Consider the following 15,226-nt stretch of genomic DNA (forward strand, 5'->3'; position numbering starts at 1 on the left):
GCTTTAAAGTTTCACGCTAGATAAAAACACACACACACAGACAGAGAGAGAGAGAGAGACCAACAGACGCAGACATAGACAACAAACCATATATACAAAGACTAGAAGAAGATGAAGAGTGGCTGAGTGAGATGGGTAGAGGTGGATATGTGGGTAGGTGGTTGGGTGGTAAAAAGTGCCGCCAGGACAACATAAATTACTTACGCTTACTTGAGTGGGAATTTGTGCGTAACCAACGAAGCTCACTCGATTGTGTCCCATTACGGCAAACGGATATTCAGTTTAAAATTTCAGACACTGTCGAGAGACGTTCTCTATCTATGTATCTAGCTATCCTCTTCTACTTTTGGTCAGTGTTTTTGTGTCGTATTTTTTAGGCATGAATAATTATTTATGTGTTGGGTTCTTCCTGTGTATGTATTTGTCTGTATGTGTGTATGTATGCTTACGGTTGTTTTTTCGTTTGTTGTTTGTCCCAAAAAGTTAAAAATATATATATATGTAATGTGTGTATGTAGTAGGTACATTTGTATACGTGTATATAAAGTATAGCATACTTTGCAGCGCGTGCATAAGAGTAAACCAACCATGTGGCAAGTGAATTATATATGCGGCTCCTGTCATATCGCATACAAACTGACAAAAAACCCATAACAAACAAACATACACATACATATATAAATTGTCTCTATATATTTCTGCTTACAGGCGACATCTGCACCCATCTTTCGCATGCAGGAGAATAGTCCACAATTTCGTTTGAATAATTTAGAGCCGGGACGTGAATATCAATTTTTAGTTTATGCCGTCAACGCCAAGGGACGCAGCGAGCCTCCGGTGGTGATTGAACGCGTGCGCGTGGCTGCCCAACTGGGACCATATGGTGAGTACCAAATGCTTCTCTATTCCCTCCTGAACTTGGCTTGCAAAATTGTTGAAACAAAAGCTATGCACAAGATTTTCAATGTAATGTCATCGACTCGTACTAATCACATAAAGAGTCCCAATATATGTGATTGTGACTCGGCCCCTCAATTTTGTTGTTCAGATACATTTTGGTTTGGTTTTCCTTTTTTTTTGGGTCATTTTTCGGTTGAGGCCAATAAAATAGCCTGAGCAGCAGCCGGAGAGCTGTCTAATTCAACGCTTGACTGCATTTTCAAATCAACGCAAGTTCAGGGAAATCGTCTTCAATCAGCCGCCGCGAAAACTTCGCACATGGCCAGGCACACAAAGTATATATATGTGGCAAGAAAGCAACAAAAAAAAAAGAAGAAAAGTAGTGGCAACCTGGAATCGAATCTTTTGCTCTCTGGGCGTTGGGCTTTTGGGCGGGCCGCCCTTTTCTAATCCACTGACTGAGTTATTCAGTGAAGCGTAAAGCATTTCAGCATTTTCCATCAATTCCTTGTTGAGTGAGGGCCAGGCCAGAGACGACATAGACACAGAAACGCACATTACGTATACGCAGGGGCGTGCCACAACAGCCTCTTCATTTTACCCAATGCTTAACGACATAATGTGTGTGTATGTGTGCGTGTGCGTGAATGTGTGTGTGTGTGTGACTGTGTGTGTGTGTGTGACTGTGTATGTGTGTCATTGGCAATGCCTTTCTTTATTCCATGCCAAAGCGTAAGCGGAATTGCTTCAATTTTCGTTTTGCTTAACAACCACCGTAGACACTTTGCTTTTATTGTTCCTTTCGCATTCGCATTCGCCTACATGTCTCCTCCTGTTTGCTTCTTCTCCGTTTGCCTTTACGGACAACAATGTTGTCATTATTTTCATGCTGATTTTTATTTTATCTGCATTTCCATTATCATTTCCATTTTCATTTTCATTTTGCTGCGCCTACCGAAAAACCTTCGTGGCCATTTTCTCTCTTTGTGAGTTGGCCATAAATCACCTATATATGTATATATGTAGTATATGTGGCACCGATTTAATGCCACTAATTGTATTTGATACGCAAATATTCAATTCAATATGAGTGCGTCAATTCACTATCCTTGCAGACCCCATTTACAGGAAACAACAGCTGCCAGGAATTTGAACACACGCAGACACAGACAAACTAGAGCCAGAGTTACTTAGTTATGTTAATGATTTTACTCTCTTCCACTGTCTCTCCCCCTCTCCCTCTCCAGCTGCTAAAAGATGCCATGTGTGTGTTTGTATTTCTCTATGTGTGTGTGTGTGTGTGTCTGTGCGTTTTGGCCCGTAAAATCGGCCTATAAGATCCGAGAATGGGAACGCATCGTAGAGATTCTCAGCTTGTGGTTGAAATCAAGTGAAGGCTGCTCGCTAATTTATGCGGAATTTTAACAGCTTCTACTAGGCCCACAAGCTTTTTCCTTTTTATCTCTCTCCTTTTTTCGTATGCGGCGGTGCCGGCGGCATATGTGTGCGTATACATTCTTGTAGGCAACAACATTTCAGTCAGGCATAAATAAAAACCTTAACAAATCAGTAGACGTTGATTTAAATCAGTTTACGCAAAACTCATCAAGTGAATTTATTGCATTTTCTCGCAAGAAGAAAAAGTGAAAAGTGGCCACTCGACCTAAGCCAGAAAAAAACACATCGGTTGAAGGTAGTAGGAAAAGGCAGCAAATAAATAAGTAAAACAGGTAGAAACCAAAAGCCCAAGCTCAGCAACTGATTAAAACAACAAAACAACAACACAAAAAAAAAAGAAGCGGAATGAAAGAGACCAGAAAAGAGGCAAAATGATGACGAAGAAGATGAGAGGCTGTGAGTTGCCAGGGGCAGAGGCCAATAAAAGGAGGCAAGAACAAAAATTAAATTGAGCCGCAGGTGTAGGCAATTTCCACTCAAACGCTCACTTCAAAAGCCAGCACAAAGAGAATGAGAGAGAGGCAGACGAAGAGAAAGAGAGAGAGAGTGAGAGAGAGAGAGAATGAGAGGCTGCTGATGCTGCTGCATGATGTTGGCAATGTTTCAATTCCGAGGCCGTTGCTTTGACTGCCCGCAAATGGAGCGGAAATGCTGCCTGCCACCATCGAAGTGAGGCGGGCAGAGCCGAAGGAGCAACCTAAAACGAATGTCTGGCATAAATCTTGCCTGGGGATCATCTTACAATCAGTTTGCCTTGCCAAAAGCAAGGGGCACACACATTATGTTGCAATTTCCTCTTGCTGGCAATCTAATAAATATAAACAATACAAATGCCCCTTGGAACTACTCTGCTCCTCTCCCTCTCTTTCCCTCACATATGGCTAATAATTGCCAGAACTTTTGTTTTTTTTTTTTGTGTGCCATAAAATCTAATCTCAAGTAATCAACGGGCAAAGGTCGCATTGAAGCGTAATCTTAGGCCGTTAGATTTTCATATTTCATGACCAGAAGAAGATTAATTATTTCCCTGATTTCAATTTGCCAATTTGCTTAGAGTAAATATGTATGTATATGTACATATATATGCAACTAATTTGAAGCAAATAACAAATCAAACTATTTATTTTCTATTTCCCCTCATCTAGATGAGTCCATACTCTCGGAGGATCCAACGCCGGCGGAGACCACGCATCATGGCGGAAGCGGCAGCGCCGGTGGAGGAGGAGCTGGCGGTAATGGCAATGCCGTTGGCAATGTTGGTACCGGAGCCAGCATTGGTAATGGTCCCGAGAAGCAAGCATCCACACTATTGATATTGGCCGCTGTTGTGGCCATTGGAGCCGTCATTGTGACGTCAATTATAGTGGCCGGCATTGTTGTTGTCTGTCGACATCGGCCGCGACCACCTGAACCGCAGGAGGTGCGCAAAAGCATGAGGTAAGAGGAAACCACGACTTCTAGGAAAAACTAATAATGAAATTGTTTGCCCACCCACACACACACACACACACACCCATAGAGAGAATGTGTGAGCAAAAATAATTATTTATGTGTGGCACGTGAGAAAGTTATATTCAACTGAGAGTGGGGCATAATTTTGTTCACATTTTTCTATTTCTTATTACTTTTTGCCACCAAGAAGGCCAAAGGAATGCCAATTAAATGCCAAACTCAATGAGGAGCAGGGCAGGAGGACGAGGGTTCAATCAATTTGGCTTTAAAATCTCAACAATTGCTAATGTCAAGTTCATTAAAGAGATACCGATTAGCTAGCAGCTGGCAGGTGGCCAACAAATTATGCTTAGACTTGTAATTAAATTAATTAAGCCCAGCACCTGACCCACAATCACAATAAACGACACCAGCAAAAACAAAAAAAAAACGAAAGGAAGAAGCTACATTTTAGATGGGAAATCAGCGATTGTTATCTTTGTTTCTAGCCAGACCCTTTCGAGCTCGCATCTTTAGCCCGCACCTGTTTTATCCCCTTTGCTCAATTGTTGGTCTAATGAAAGATAAACACTTTGAACCACAAACTCTCATTACCCGGACGACCTTTTTTCTTCCCTAGCTGATTGCCTTCTATCTCTCTTCTACTTTCCCCGCTTGTGTTTGAAATAAATTGCTCAATAATGACTCAGAGATTCAGCCAACCACTTCAAAGCGTTTCAGGGCAAATGAAAATTCAAACATATTAATTATAGTTTCCAAATTTAGTCACATCAAAGGAAAAATTGCCCAAATGCTACGCACTCTGCCGCCATGCGGGTCATTAAATTGGTCAAATGTTTCGTCATTGGACTTTTTCAGTGAATGCGTAAAAGCCGCATGAGGCACAGGTGACACGCTCCCTCCGAAATATATTTGCCTCATGTTGTGCGCCTATGCATAAATTTTAATGATTTGCCTTTTGCGGGCAAAAGTATTAGTGCAAATATTTGAGTCACACACGTGATTTCCCCCCCACCTCTTTCTCTCTCTCTCTTTGTCCGTGTGTGTGGCGTAAAAGTTTTGACTGATTAGGGCTGATATGCTGATATTCGTGTGGCTTAATTGGTATTCCCTATTAACAATGGCGAACAAAGTATTTAAAAAATGTTGTGTATACGCCATGTTGAACCTGAGCAATTCAATGTTTGAACAGCTTGACTCTCTCTTTCTCTCTCGCTATCTCTCTAGAGATGCTAATGGCAGCTAGTTGAAGAGTTTTTGTTTAGTTTTTTTTTTTCATTCACCAAGGTTAAAGGAGAAATCAACAAGCAATTCTCCGAGCAGCTCCGTCCACTTTGTCTTGTTTTGGTTTAAGCAAAAACAAAAAAAAAGCAACAACAAAAAAGTGGCCTGCATCAGGGGAACTATTAGCAAGCTGACAGAATTGAAACGGAGGTGCAGAGGCATGCAAAATTTGTGTGTGTGTGTGTGTGTGGGAGGATAACTTTTAATAGATTTAAGCGAGCATATTTTCCTTCTTTTTTTTTAGTTTTTGCTCAACTCTCTGTTAATCTCTTGCCATTTCAGGCCGGCGCGCAACGATGTGCCCAGCATGTATATCGAAGAGGATGAACTGAATGAGCTGGAAGAGGGCGGCGGACGAGCGGCCGAGATTCGTGCACGTGTAGCACCACCCACCTCGCATTTATGTGGCCCCGGGGGCGGTGGCAGTGTTATGGGTGCTGGTGTTGGTACCACTGGACCGTCTAGTGGCGGTCCAATTGTGGGTCTGGGCGTTGCCGGGCCCCATCATTATATATCCGAGAGCTTCATACAGTATGCGCAGCCCAGTCTAAACGGTACTATTCCAAAATCTATATTGAACAAACTGTAGTGGCTATGTATCAATGAAGTAGTCTATTTTGTAGTTCAAGTAGTTCACTAGTAGCCGACCATTTAGTTTGCTATTCACCATATACTACACTTTATAGTATCTATATATCTATCTATAATGCATCCCCTCAAAACACACACTTTCTTTGCGTTTGCCATTTCCAAGTGCGCACTTTGAAATATTAATTTGTATTCATAGTTTTAGTTGATTGATTTGCCCAATTGAATATCGTCGATGCCGTCTGTGAATAGATATGTATATAGAGTTGCTTGTACATATACATACCATATACACTTTACACTCAATACATACATATACACACACTTTATATTTAATGCACATGTATTTTAAGTATCTCTTATGTTGTTAAATTAGTTTAATTTTATACGAACTGGCAACCAAATGAATAAATTGTCAATAACCCATATCCATCTCGCTCTCTCTCTCACTCTCATTCTGTTAGTATGAACATACTATTCTATATATATTTTATTTTCAATTTTGACCCTTTTCAGTTGCATGTGTGAGTGGCTTTTCATTATTCATTGATCTTTAGTTACACCAACCAAAAAGCACACACACTTAATTAACTTAAGTGACATTTAACTGGCGACTGGCGAGATTAATATCAATTTGAAAATGAATGAGAGCTAACATCATAATTACCCTTGATTTAGTAGAGCCAAACAATTTTCTAATTAGCCCTCATCGAAAGTAATCTAATGAGTAATTCATTCCAATTGAATTGAGTTGATTGATTCCCGCAAATTGCAATTAAAACTGAATTAGTGCAAGAATACTTCAACCATTAGTCCAGGCACCTTCCTTCTCTCTATATCTCTCTCTCTCTCTCTCTCTGCCTCTCTATATATATACATACATATTAGATTTCGCATCATAGAACCTAAGTATCACCCCTAAATCCCTTTCAAAAATCTGTAAACTTTCCAAATACTTATGTCACTCTGTCTTCCTTTTGATTCTCTCTATCTCCCTAACTCTCTGTCTGCCTTTTAGATATCCTAGAGTCCCTTTTGACAACTATCAAAAATCCTCAAAACTGAAGTTGTAAATACCTTGTCCAGTATTTAAAGCAATTTAGCCATTTGAAAAGTTTCTTCTACATATAGAATATATACTTTCCCTTCCTCTCCCACTCTCTATCTCTCGACTAACGACGTAATCAAACACTATTCCAACCTAAAACCCATCAGGCGATGTACTGCTACCTTTGCTTGTTACAACAATGGCCAACCAACCGGTGACTAGTTGCCATCCAGCCATCTCGAATGTGGTTGTGGCTCTGCCTCGACATACCGAATGTACTATGCCAACTAAATTTTATGTAACTAAATCTGTGCAGCAAGCCGTAAGACAACAAGCCAGCATTGCCACCACCACCACCACCACCACCACTTCTACTGAAAAACACAAGCTGCAACTGCAACTGCAGCTGGGTAGCCATGTCTGAGCCTCATGCAGCAACAACAACGGCAACAGACTGCTTCAACTGTTGGCTCAACTGGCAACTGACGATTGCAAACTGTCCACATATGGCAAACAAAAATAAAAAGAGACAACAGAAACCAATGCCGAATCCTTCAAATGCTTTTAAAATACAATTCCATATACAATTTTGCTTCATTTCACATTTTAATTTGTCCATTTCTGGTTATCTCAATTTGCCTTTTTTTTCGTTTCGCCACACACACACACACACAAACAATCCATTTGATATATGTACATGTGCATGAAGTATTGCATATAATTTGCTTTGCTTTTTTATCTCCTTTGAACCACTCTTTGGTCTTATTTCACTTTTAATGAAGGAATTTGCCTGTACAGTTAACTTAGTAAGAGGACCCAGGCTAATTGAAAGTTGTGAGTTTTGGTTTCAATTGAAAATAAAACAGACGTACATACACATACACACACACAAAAGATCACAAGCACAAATATTGAGTTCAGCAAAATGGAACAAAGATAGAAATTCCATTCATCCAAGTCCAAAAAAAAACAACAACAACTTTTGGGTGACTAAAAAATTAGCATATTATTTACCTACAGACTGCTGTCGGTCGGTCTGTCTCTCTACCAAGTTTTTCTCCGGACATTCTGCATAAATTTTTGAGGCAAAGAACCAGCAACAAGACCTGCATAAAGTAATATGTGAATATATTATATATATTTTTTGTTAGGTGTACGAATTTTGCAAAATATGCTTACCAGCCCCCGCAATCCACTCTCACTCCTACTCCATCTAAACTCGAGAGTTCTTCCCACATTCCATGTGTCTTTCTGTTTTGCTGAAATGCTTGGCCAGACTTTGTTTTAACTTTGAATTGCATAAATTTTAATTATTTCGAAAGCACTAAATTAAAACACAAAAATAATAATAAAAAGGCACAAACGCACATCACATGAGTCAAAGGACAACGCCACGCCCATTTCCACCCCAAAAAAAAAACGCCTCTTAGGGTGTAGGAGTTAGAGTGTGGGCTTTTTGTCTATTTCCTGTGGCATGCCAACATGTTGGCAAATGCAAATATTATTTAATGGGCAGATGTGTCGTATACGTGATATTATTGCTCTCAAATAATATATACTGTGCGTGTGTGTGTGTGTCTTCCATTCCCCATCCCCCGTCTAGGTTTAATGCGTGTCCTGCTTTGGGCTTAAAAGTCACAAATTAGCAAAATTTGATATTGTCAGCGATTAAATTTTAGAACTTTTTTTCCATTTCTGCTTTATTTTGCGTTGCTTGTATTTGAGTTCTCTCTTACAACTGACAGCGTTTAATTTATGTGCGCTGAAGGGCAAACACCCACACACACACCCACATACACACGAACACTGGCATACATAAATACATTTGACTGTCAAGCGAACACTGTGCATATTTGCAATTCCCCGTTGAACCCATGTGAGACAAACTGACGGGGGGCCCGCTCGCTATGGCACATAAACCAAGTCAACTTGCTTACAAGACACTAACAAGTGCCAAAGTCAGACTGAAGTGCGCCAAAGGAGTTGTCCAGAAGCTGTACAGAAGGGAACTATTGCTTCAGCTGAGTCGAATAACAAAATGCTCTACATTAACTATTAAAAATTACCTTCTTTGTTTCTTTCTTTGGGCTAGTTCTTTCATATAACAAAAGAAATTTTACCTTCATTCAGTTAAAAGTTAATCTCAAGTCTTAGACTTAATAAAAATTAGAAATAACGAGAGACCTTTCATAGTTGAAGAATATCATTAAGCTAGCCCAAATACAATGCTTGTGCTCAGAATACTTGTTCAATCTATTAAACTTCTTTAGTTTAATTATAACAGAACTTTCTTAACACTCTAAAAGACCGAAGATTTTATGGCTCTTCGTTTCACAAACTTCAGTTTTTTTATGTTTTTTTTTATAATAAACCAAGGGTTTAAGCTGTTGTTGGAAATTGGTCGAATTTTATGATTAATACCAATAAGCAATTCTTTGTCGAAACGATCCTTTAACAAAGTTTTTTCCCCAAACTTTATTCAAATGGATAAAGGGCCTCAGACCAAGTCATTTGCCCAGCTGTAAGTCATGTAAAAAAAGTGAACAACTATTCTCACACAGCCATCCAACCAACAACGTTAAAGGTTTGAGACGGGTGAGTGGGGAGGACAAAGCTGTCATTAGCCAACAGTTTTTAATTGCATAGGCCAGGTTCGCGTACATCACACAGGTGTGTGTGCCACGTAGGACCTCTCCTTGGGGGGAAAGCTGAATGCAAAGGGAAATGATGTTAGCGAGATGTTCGTTAGGCGCATTTAGCTACATGTAGTAGATCCTTCTAGAGAGCCAGAGACGAGGAAAAAACGTTTGACTTGGAGTCGCGGGCTTTTTTTACTCATCCTCCTCTCCGTGTATGTGTGTCTGTGTGTGTGTGTGAGTTGTTGTACTTTTTTTTGTTCGTTGCTGTTGTGTGTGCACACATTTGTTTCATCTCATGCTACATACATTTTGGCTCAATGCTTTTTTGCTACTTGTTCTTGTTTTTCTCTTGCTGTTTGTCTTGCCATTTGTTTTCATTTTTTCTTTGTTTTGTTTTGTCTGAGAGCGTCAAGAGTCGCGACGATTCTGAAGAATATTTGTATAGCTCTAGCTGTTGTCCTTGGGCTTGGGTTTCTTCACTCTGCGTTTGTGTGTGTGTGTGTGTGTGTGTGGTACTCGTCTAATTAGACAAAGTTGAGATAGAACCTCAAATGGCACACTCGAAATGAGTAGAATTTACTTTAAGATTTCAAATTTAAAGTGCGTGTGTGTGTGTGTGTGAATGTGAAGGCAGCTGCCTGCTTTATGGGACGCTACTTCATCTCTCTTACTTTGATGTCTGTGGGTAGGGCCACACACAAAAATGCCACACAATTTGCTTTGGCAACAATGTGGATGCGGCCTATATGCTGTGTCACTCACAAACGCACACACACACACACCAATACAATCTCCTGGCTCTTCAATGTCAACGCTCAACGCTCATTCATTGCTGGCGCACTTCCTTCCTTCCTTTCTTTTGCCCTATGACCCACTGTGGCCCTTTGCGCTCTTCATTCGTTTTTTTTTTTTCTGCTTCCTAGGCTGGCAACATTTTTGCGACTTTTGACATTTTTTAATGCTGCCAGGCATGGCGTGAAAGTAAACGTGAAAGGCCACACACACACTTACACGCACACACATATACACTTTTTCCTTAGTTTGTGCGTCTTTATGACTCAAAGACGCCACACAAATGTGACATAAAAGGCGATAATAATAAAATATCAGATGAATAAACGGCGGGGTGGGGTAGGGTGTTCTGAGGCGGTAGTACGACAAAAATAACAAACTGCAAAATCGTAAACAACAAAACGACTAATGCGGACAACCAACGCTAGATGGCGCTTAAGTTTCACTCACAAAAGTAGGCAACAAAAGTGGACGCCCCCCCGGCCAAATAAAAATGAATGAACGAATGAACATCTGACGGCAATTCCAATGAAATGTCCCATAAAAATTAAGAAATTGTTGAATTATTTTATCTTTACGAGAGTAACGAGAGAAGGGCACTAGCCAAAGTGAATATTAATGTTGATATTTTTGTTTGCCATGTTTCAGTGGGAATTTCATTTTATGCTTTCTGCTTGTTTGTTTGCTTTTGATTTTGTTGATTGTTGTTATCTGAGCACAGTTTGGTCACACGCTTATTGCTACAAATTATTTTGCGAATGGCTTTTATTTGCAACTCTGAACTTATGACGTCATTGTGCAAAAGCTATAGAAACGCAGAAAAATGAAAGAAAAACTAATCGGTATCAACATTTTACTTTTTTCCCTTCGTTCCTTTTCCGTTTATACTATACTAACCTTACCACTTTTCTCCAATTGTAATGCTCATTCGCCATTACTCACACACACAAACACACACACACACATAAATTTATGACTCACCCACAAATACATATACATATGTTCTTGCCATTGTTGTTGATTTTGTTTTATGCCAACCAACCAAAGTGTATATTGCAGACCCGGATCTGATATTGCCGCGCGGCGAATTGGAATTTACGACCCTGGATCCAACGCTGAAGTAATTGTAAAAAGTAATAATAAATATCTACCATAGACTACAGAAAAACCCACACATACACACTCACACAAACACATACATAGATTTATATATATATATATATATATATCTACATATAGCCGATCCGCGGTGAGGCCTCATAATTCATGGGCATTTCATTTTATATAGGTGTAAATTTTTTAGCATAAATTTAAAATGCATTAACGCATTAAGTGAATAAGTGTTAGGTGGTAATACGTATTACGTATATATATATATATATAGTATATCCTCCTACATAGTTATGTCTAATATATATATACATATACACATTATCGGACAAACGTGAAAAACCTTTTTGTAATTGTCAGCCATTTACATAATTGTCATACAAATCCTCGAAATAGCAAAATCAAATTTACAAAATTTACGCTACAAAATTGTAACTGAAATCAAAAAAAAAAAATTCTACACACAAACAAAAAACAATTGTACATACAAATCAATCATAGTTATTCCAGGCATACACACAGACAAACAGACAGACAAATATAATATATTAATTATTTGTATTTGAAAATCAAAACTATTGCGCACCATCAATTGTAAATAGGGAACGGGCAAACATTAATCAAACTGCATTTAAATGTTAAATATTAATTGTAATTTCTTATTAATAAGGCGCGAAAGCAAATTAGTTAAATAAGTTATAACGTTTAAGTATATCGTGTGTTAAAAGTGTAATTAACTAGAACTCATAGAGCAGCAGCAGCATCAAACGCAAAAACAAAGCGGAGTAGGTATTGTAATTTCAAATCCAAAACAAAAAACAAAAAGTAAACCAAACCGAAACCAACAAAATTCGTATAAAATATCTCTGCATGTGACTAATTGTTAAAACTAAAATGTAAAAAACCCAGAAAAAAAACTAAACCGTTCAAAGAATTTATGTCGTAATCATGAGAACATAGAAACCAAACAAACATAGATAAATTGTTAAGCATGCGAAAACTTTTCGAGAACTTGAACTATTTGTGAGCACAAAAGGGACAAACTTTATGTGGAAATTTGCGAATTAATTTCGCTTATACAGATTTTAAACCATATAAAGGGCAGAATTTCAGTAGCTGATACTTCAGAAAGTTCATTAGGACTAATTCTTTCGGATATATCCTCATATTTATGAGAAGAAAAGTTTCCATTGGCACTAGCAAAAAGCAAGGAACTCCTAAATCCACGTAGACTGATCCATCTGGGGACTTGGATAAAGCGGAGACAAGCTTAAACGATGGTCCTATTAAAAATGTTATATTTCAGATACTTCAGAGCTAAAATTCAATAACTTTAGCACATTTCCATGAATGTTATCATGTTGGATGTTGACAATGCTTTCATTGACAAATGTCCAATACGTTCGATTCTCTAAGCATAATTTTGAGAACTACAAAAAAAATCCAATGGGCAAACTGTAAGGTCTTTCAACTAAAGTTCTTGTCTTCGGACAACTTTAAAATTAAGCTGGTCCGAAAAACAGAGAAGAATTTCACAAGGAATTGAAGAATGAATAAGCCAACGTCCTTGGCATGCTCGAAGGATGCTTTATACTTATTTTCATTTTTTTCATCAAAATAAATTGCCAGACTAATAATGACGATAGTATCAACAACGTGCAACAATATTGCCAAGGCATTTTCTCTTTTCGAAAATTCATCATTCTAGTTGGATGCCATAAAAACAGAGCAATTACTTGAAGCTATAACTTGGACGAGTTTAAAAGACCATGTCTTTTATGACTTCACGAGGCATTTCTTGGCATTTGACTGGGATAAAACAAAAAAAAATAAAAACATCATATTTTCAAATTAGCCATAATTTGGCCAAGCACAAGCTAAGCTATATTCCAACATATCGAAAGTGTGTATGTATACTGTTATTCTTAGTTTATATATTCATCCATTTGGTCTGCTTAAATTACCATAAGAAAGGCCCGACAACAACAAGAAAGATGAATGAAACTATGCAAACAAATGGTAAAAGTGTGCTCAAAGTTCGAGTGCATTATGAATAAATGTTCAATAAATTACCTAAAGACCAACAACACAAAACCCAAAACAAAAACATTCTCTCATACAAAGAGATTTTCCCCAAAAATGAAAACGACAAAATGTTAAAAGAAGAAAAGGAATATTGGAGAAATGTAAGGAGGAGGAAAACAATAAAATTGAATTCAATGTAAATGTTATAAATAACTAAAGTAATAGCAAAAATAATAGTAACAAGACAGCAGTAATCCAGCAGAAAAGTACATACATACATACATAATCGTAATATCTATAATACGGCATACAATTTACACAATACTCCAAATGTAATTCGAATTCTAATTTCAAATAATTACATACATACATACTATTTACATACATACATACGAACAAAAAGGAAACCAAAAACAAAAGCAAAGAAACAAGACAAAGGAGCAAAATTGATTATGGCAGACTAGGAAAATATACAACCACAGTGCGTATGCGTAATAAAATAAATTCAAAACCTAATAAAATGAAACATATGTTTAGATATATAAGGTAACAGAAAGACAGAAAGAGAGAGAGTGAGAGGGAGAGGGAGAGAGAGAGAAAGCAGGAGTAGGAAATAGAAAAGAGTTAAGGGGTCAAACCCCATTTTCCATTTCCCATTTACTTTCTCTTTCTCTCTCTCTCTCTCTCCCGCTCTCTATATCTCTTTGTCTCTCATTCTCGCGTTCTGTGTCTCTATCACTCTGAACAAAAACCAAACTGATTGTTTTAAGACAGATTTAGATTTATATTGAATGACAGACAACAATTGAATTTCGTATTTAAGTGAAGAAAATGCATTACAACTAAGTCGAAACTACTGAGTGTGTTAATAATATTAACAATGAATACTATATTAATAAACCAGAATTCAAATGAAAACACAATTTACCAATACTCACTTTCCTTCTGTCTCTGAATCTCTATCGATTGCCACATCAAAGTGAAGATTAATGCTGAAAACTTTGAACCGCCAACTCGCCGGATTAAGTCAAATCCTAAAAGCGCCATCGGCCAGCCGTGTAAAGACCGTTTTGAAAAGCTAGTGCGGCTTCTGCTGCACTTACTGCACCTGATTGCCCCTTGGGGGCGTGTAATCGAAACATGGCCAGGACACGAAGTTCATTAATTTGCCTGCCCCAAAGCCAAACACGCGCTAAAAACCCTGGCCAAACGTTCTGAACTTCAAACAGTGCAAGGAAAACTGGCAAAGTTTTCAGTTCTTTTCCGAATGTATTTTCTCCTTTTTATCCTAATTTGTGGCAAGAAAGAAGAAAAGTAACGAGACAGCGCTTTAAGATTGATTAACTAACTCATCTGGCTAGAGACGACGACGACGACTAGAACGAATGGGCAAGGTAAGTCAGAAAAGCTTCTTTTTGAAATGCTTCAAGGGAGATCTAGTTGATGTTTTCGTTTTCTTTTCTGCCTTTTCTTTTCGCTGTTCCACTTACCTCACCGTGTTGATGGCAATTTCATTTCGGTTCAACTGGATGCTGCAATTGCCAGCAATTTTAAGCTGAAACCTAAAGAAGAGCAAAATGGAATAGAAAAGAAAAGAAGCGGACACAAAACAAAATAAATCTATATAAATCCAAAAGATTTGTCTCCAAATGCGTAAATCGAAATGAAATCCTTGGGTCACTAGCAAGCGTGTTGTCTCTTAGCTCTTAAATTACACTAAATAGGATGACATCCGAGCTAAAGCCTTAGTCAGAGGAGCCGTTCCGACTTTAACTTGCAACTCAGCGATTGACTGCAGCAATTATGATGTTCGAGAGTAAAAGAAGTAGAAGCTTAAATTTTGACAAGCTTTTGTTGAAGCAGAAAAAGAAGAATTTTTCCACATTTTCCTTTTACATCTCGGGTAGATGCTAGAATAATGATACCGGCG

The 15,226-nt window shown here is 38.2% G+C and overlaps 1 protein-coding gene across 4 annotated transcripts in view; it reads left to right on the forward strand.

Moving 5' to 3' along the window:
• Positions 1–11,355, forward strand: part of LOC6646923 (nephrin) — a 43,762-nt gene extending 32,407 nt beyond the window's left edge. The window contains exons 13-19 of one of the 4 annotated variants that reach the window (XM_047013682.1): positions 709–883; positions 3,504–3,795; positions 5,377–5,648; positions 6,898–7,005; positions 7,816–7,840; positions 10,680–10,696; positions 11,221–11,355. In XM_047013682.1, the coding sequence (XP_046869638.1) occupies positions 709–883; positions 3,504–3,795; positions 5,377–5,648; positions 6,898–7,005; positions 7,816–7,840; positions 10,680–10,696; positions 11,221–11,285 (954 nt within the window). In that variant the 3' untranslated portion in view covers positions 11,286–11,355. Of the gene's footprint in view, positions 1–708; positions 884–3,503; positions 3,796–5,376; positions 5,649–6,897; positions 7,306–7,815; positions 7,841–10,679; positions 10,697–11,208 lie in introns of those variants that run through there. The other 3 variants (XM_023178511.2, XM_002069835.4, XM_023178510.2) reach the window with 3 other exon arrangements.
• Positions 11,356–15,226: the final 3,871 nt, after the last annotated feature.

This window comes from Drosophila willistoni, chromosome 3R, assembly GCF_018902025.1.
Source record: "Drosophila willistoni isolate 14030-0811.24 chromosome 3R, UCI_dwil_1.1, whole genome shotgun sequence".
In the NCBI taxonomy this organism is placed as follows: Eukaryota; Metazoa; Arthropoda; class Insecta; order Diptera; family Drosophilidae; genus Drosophila; species Drosophila willistoni.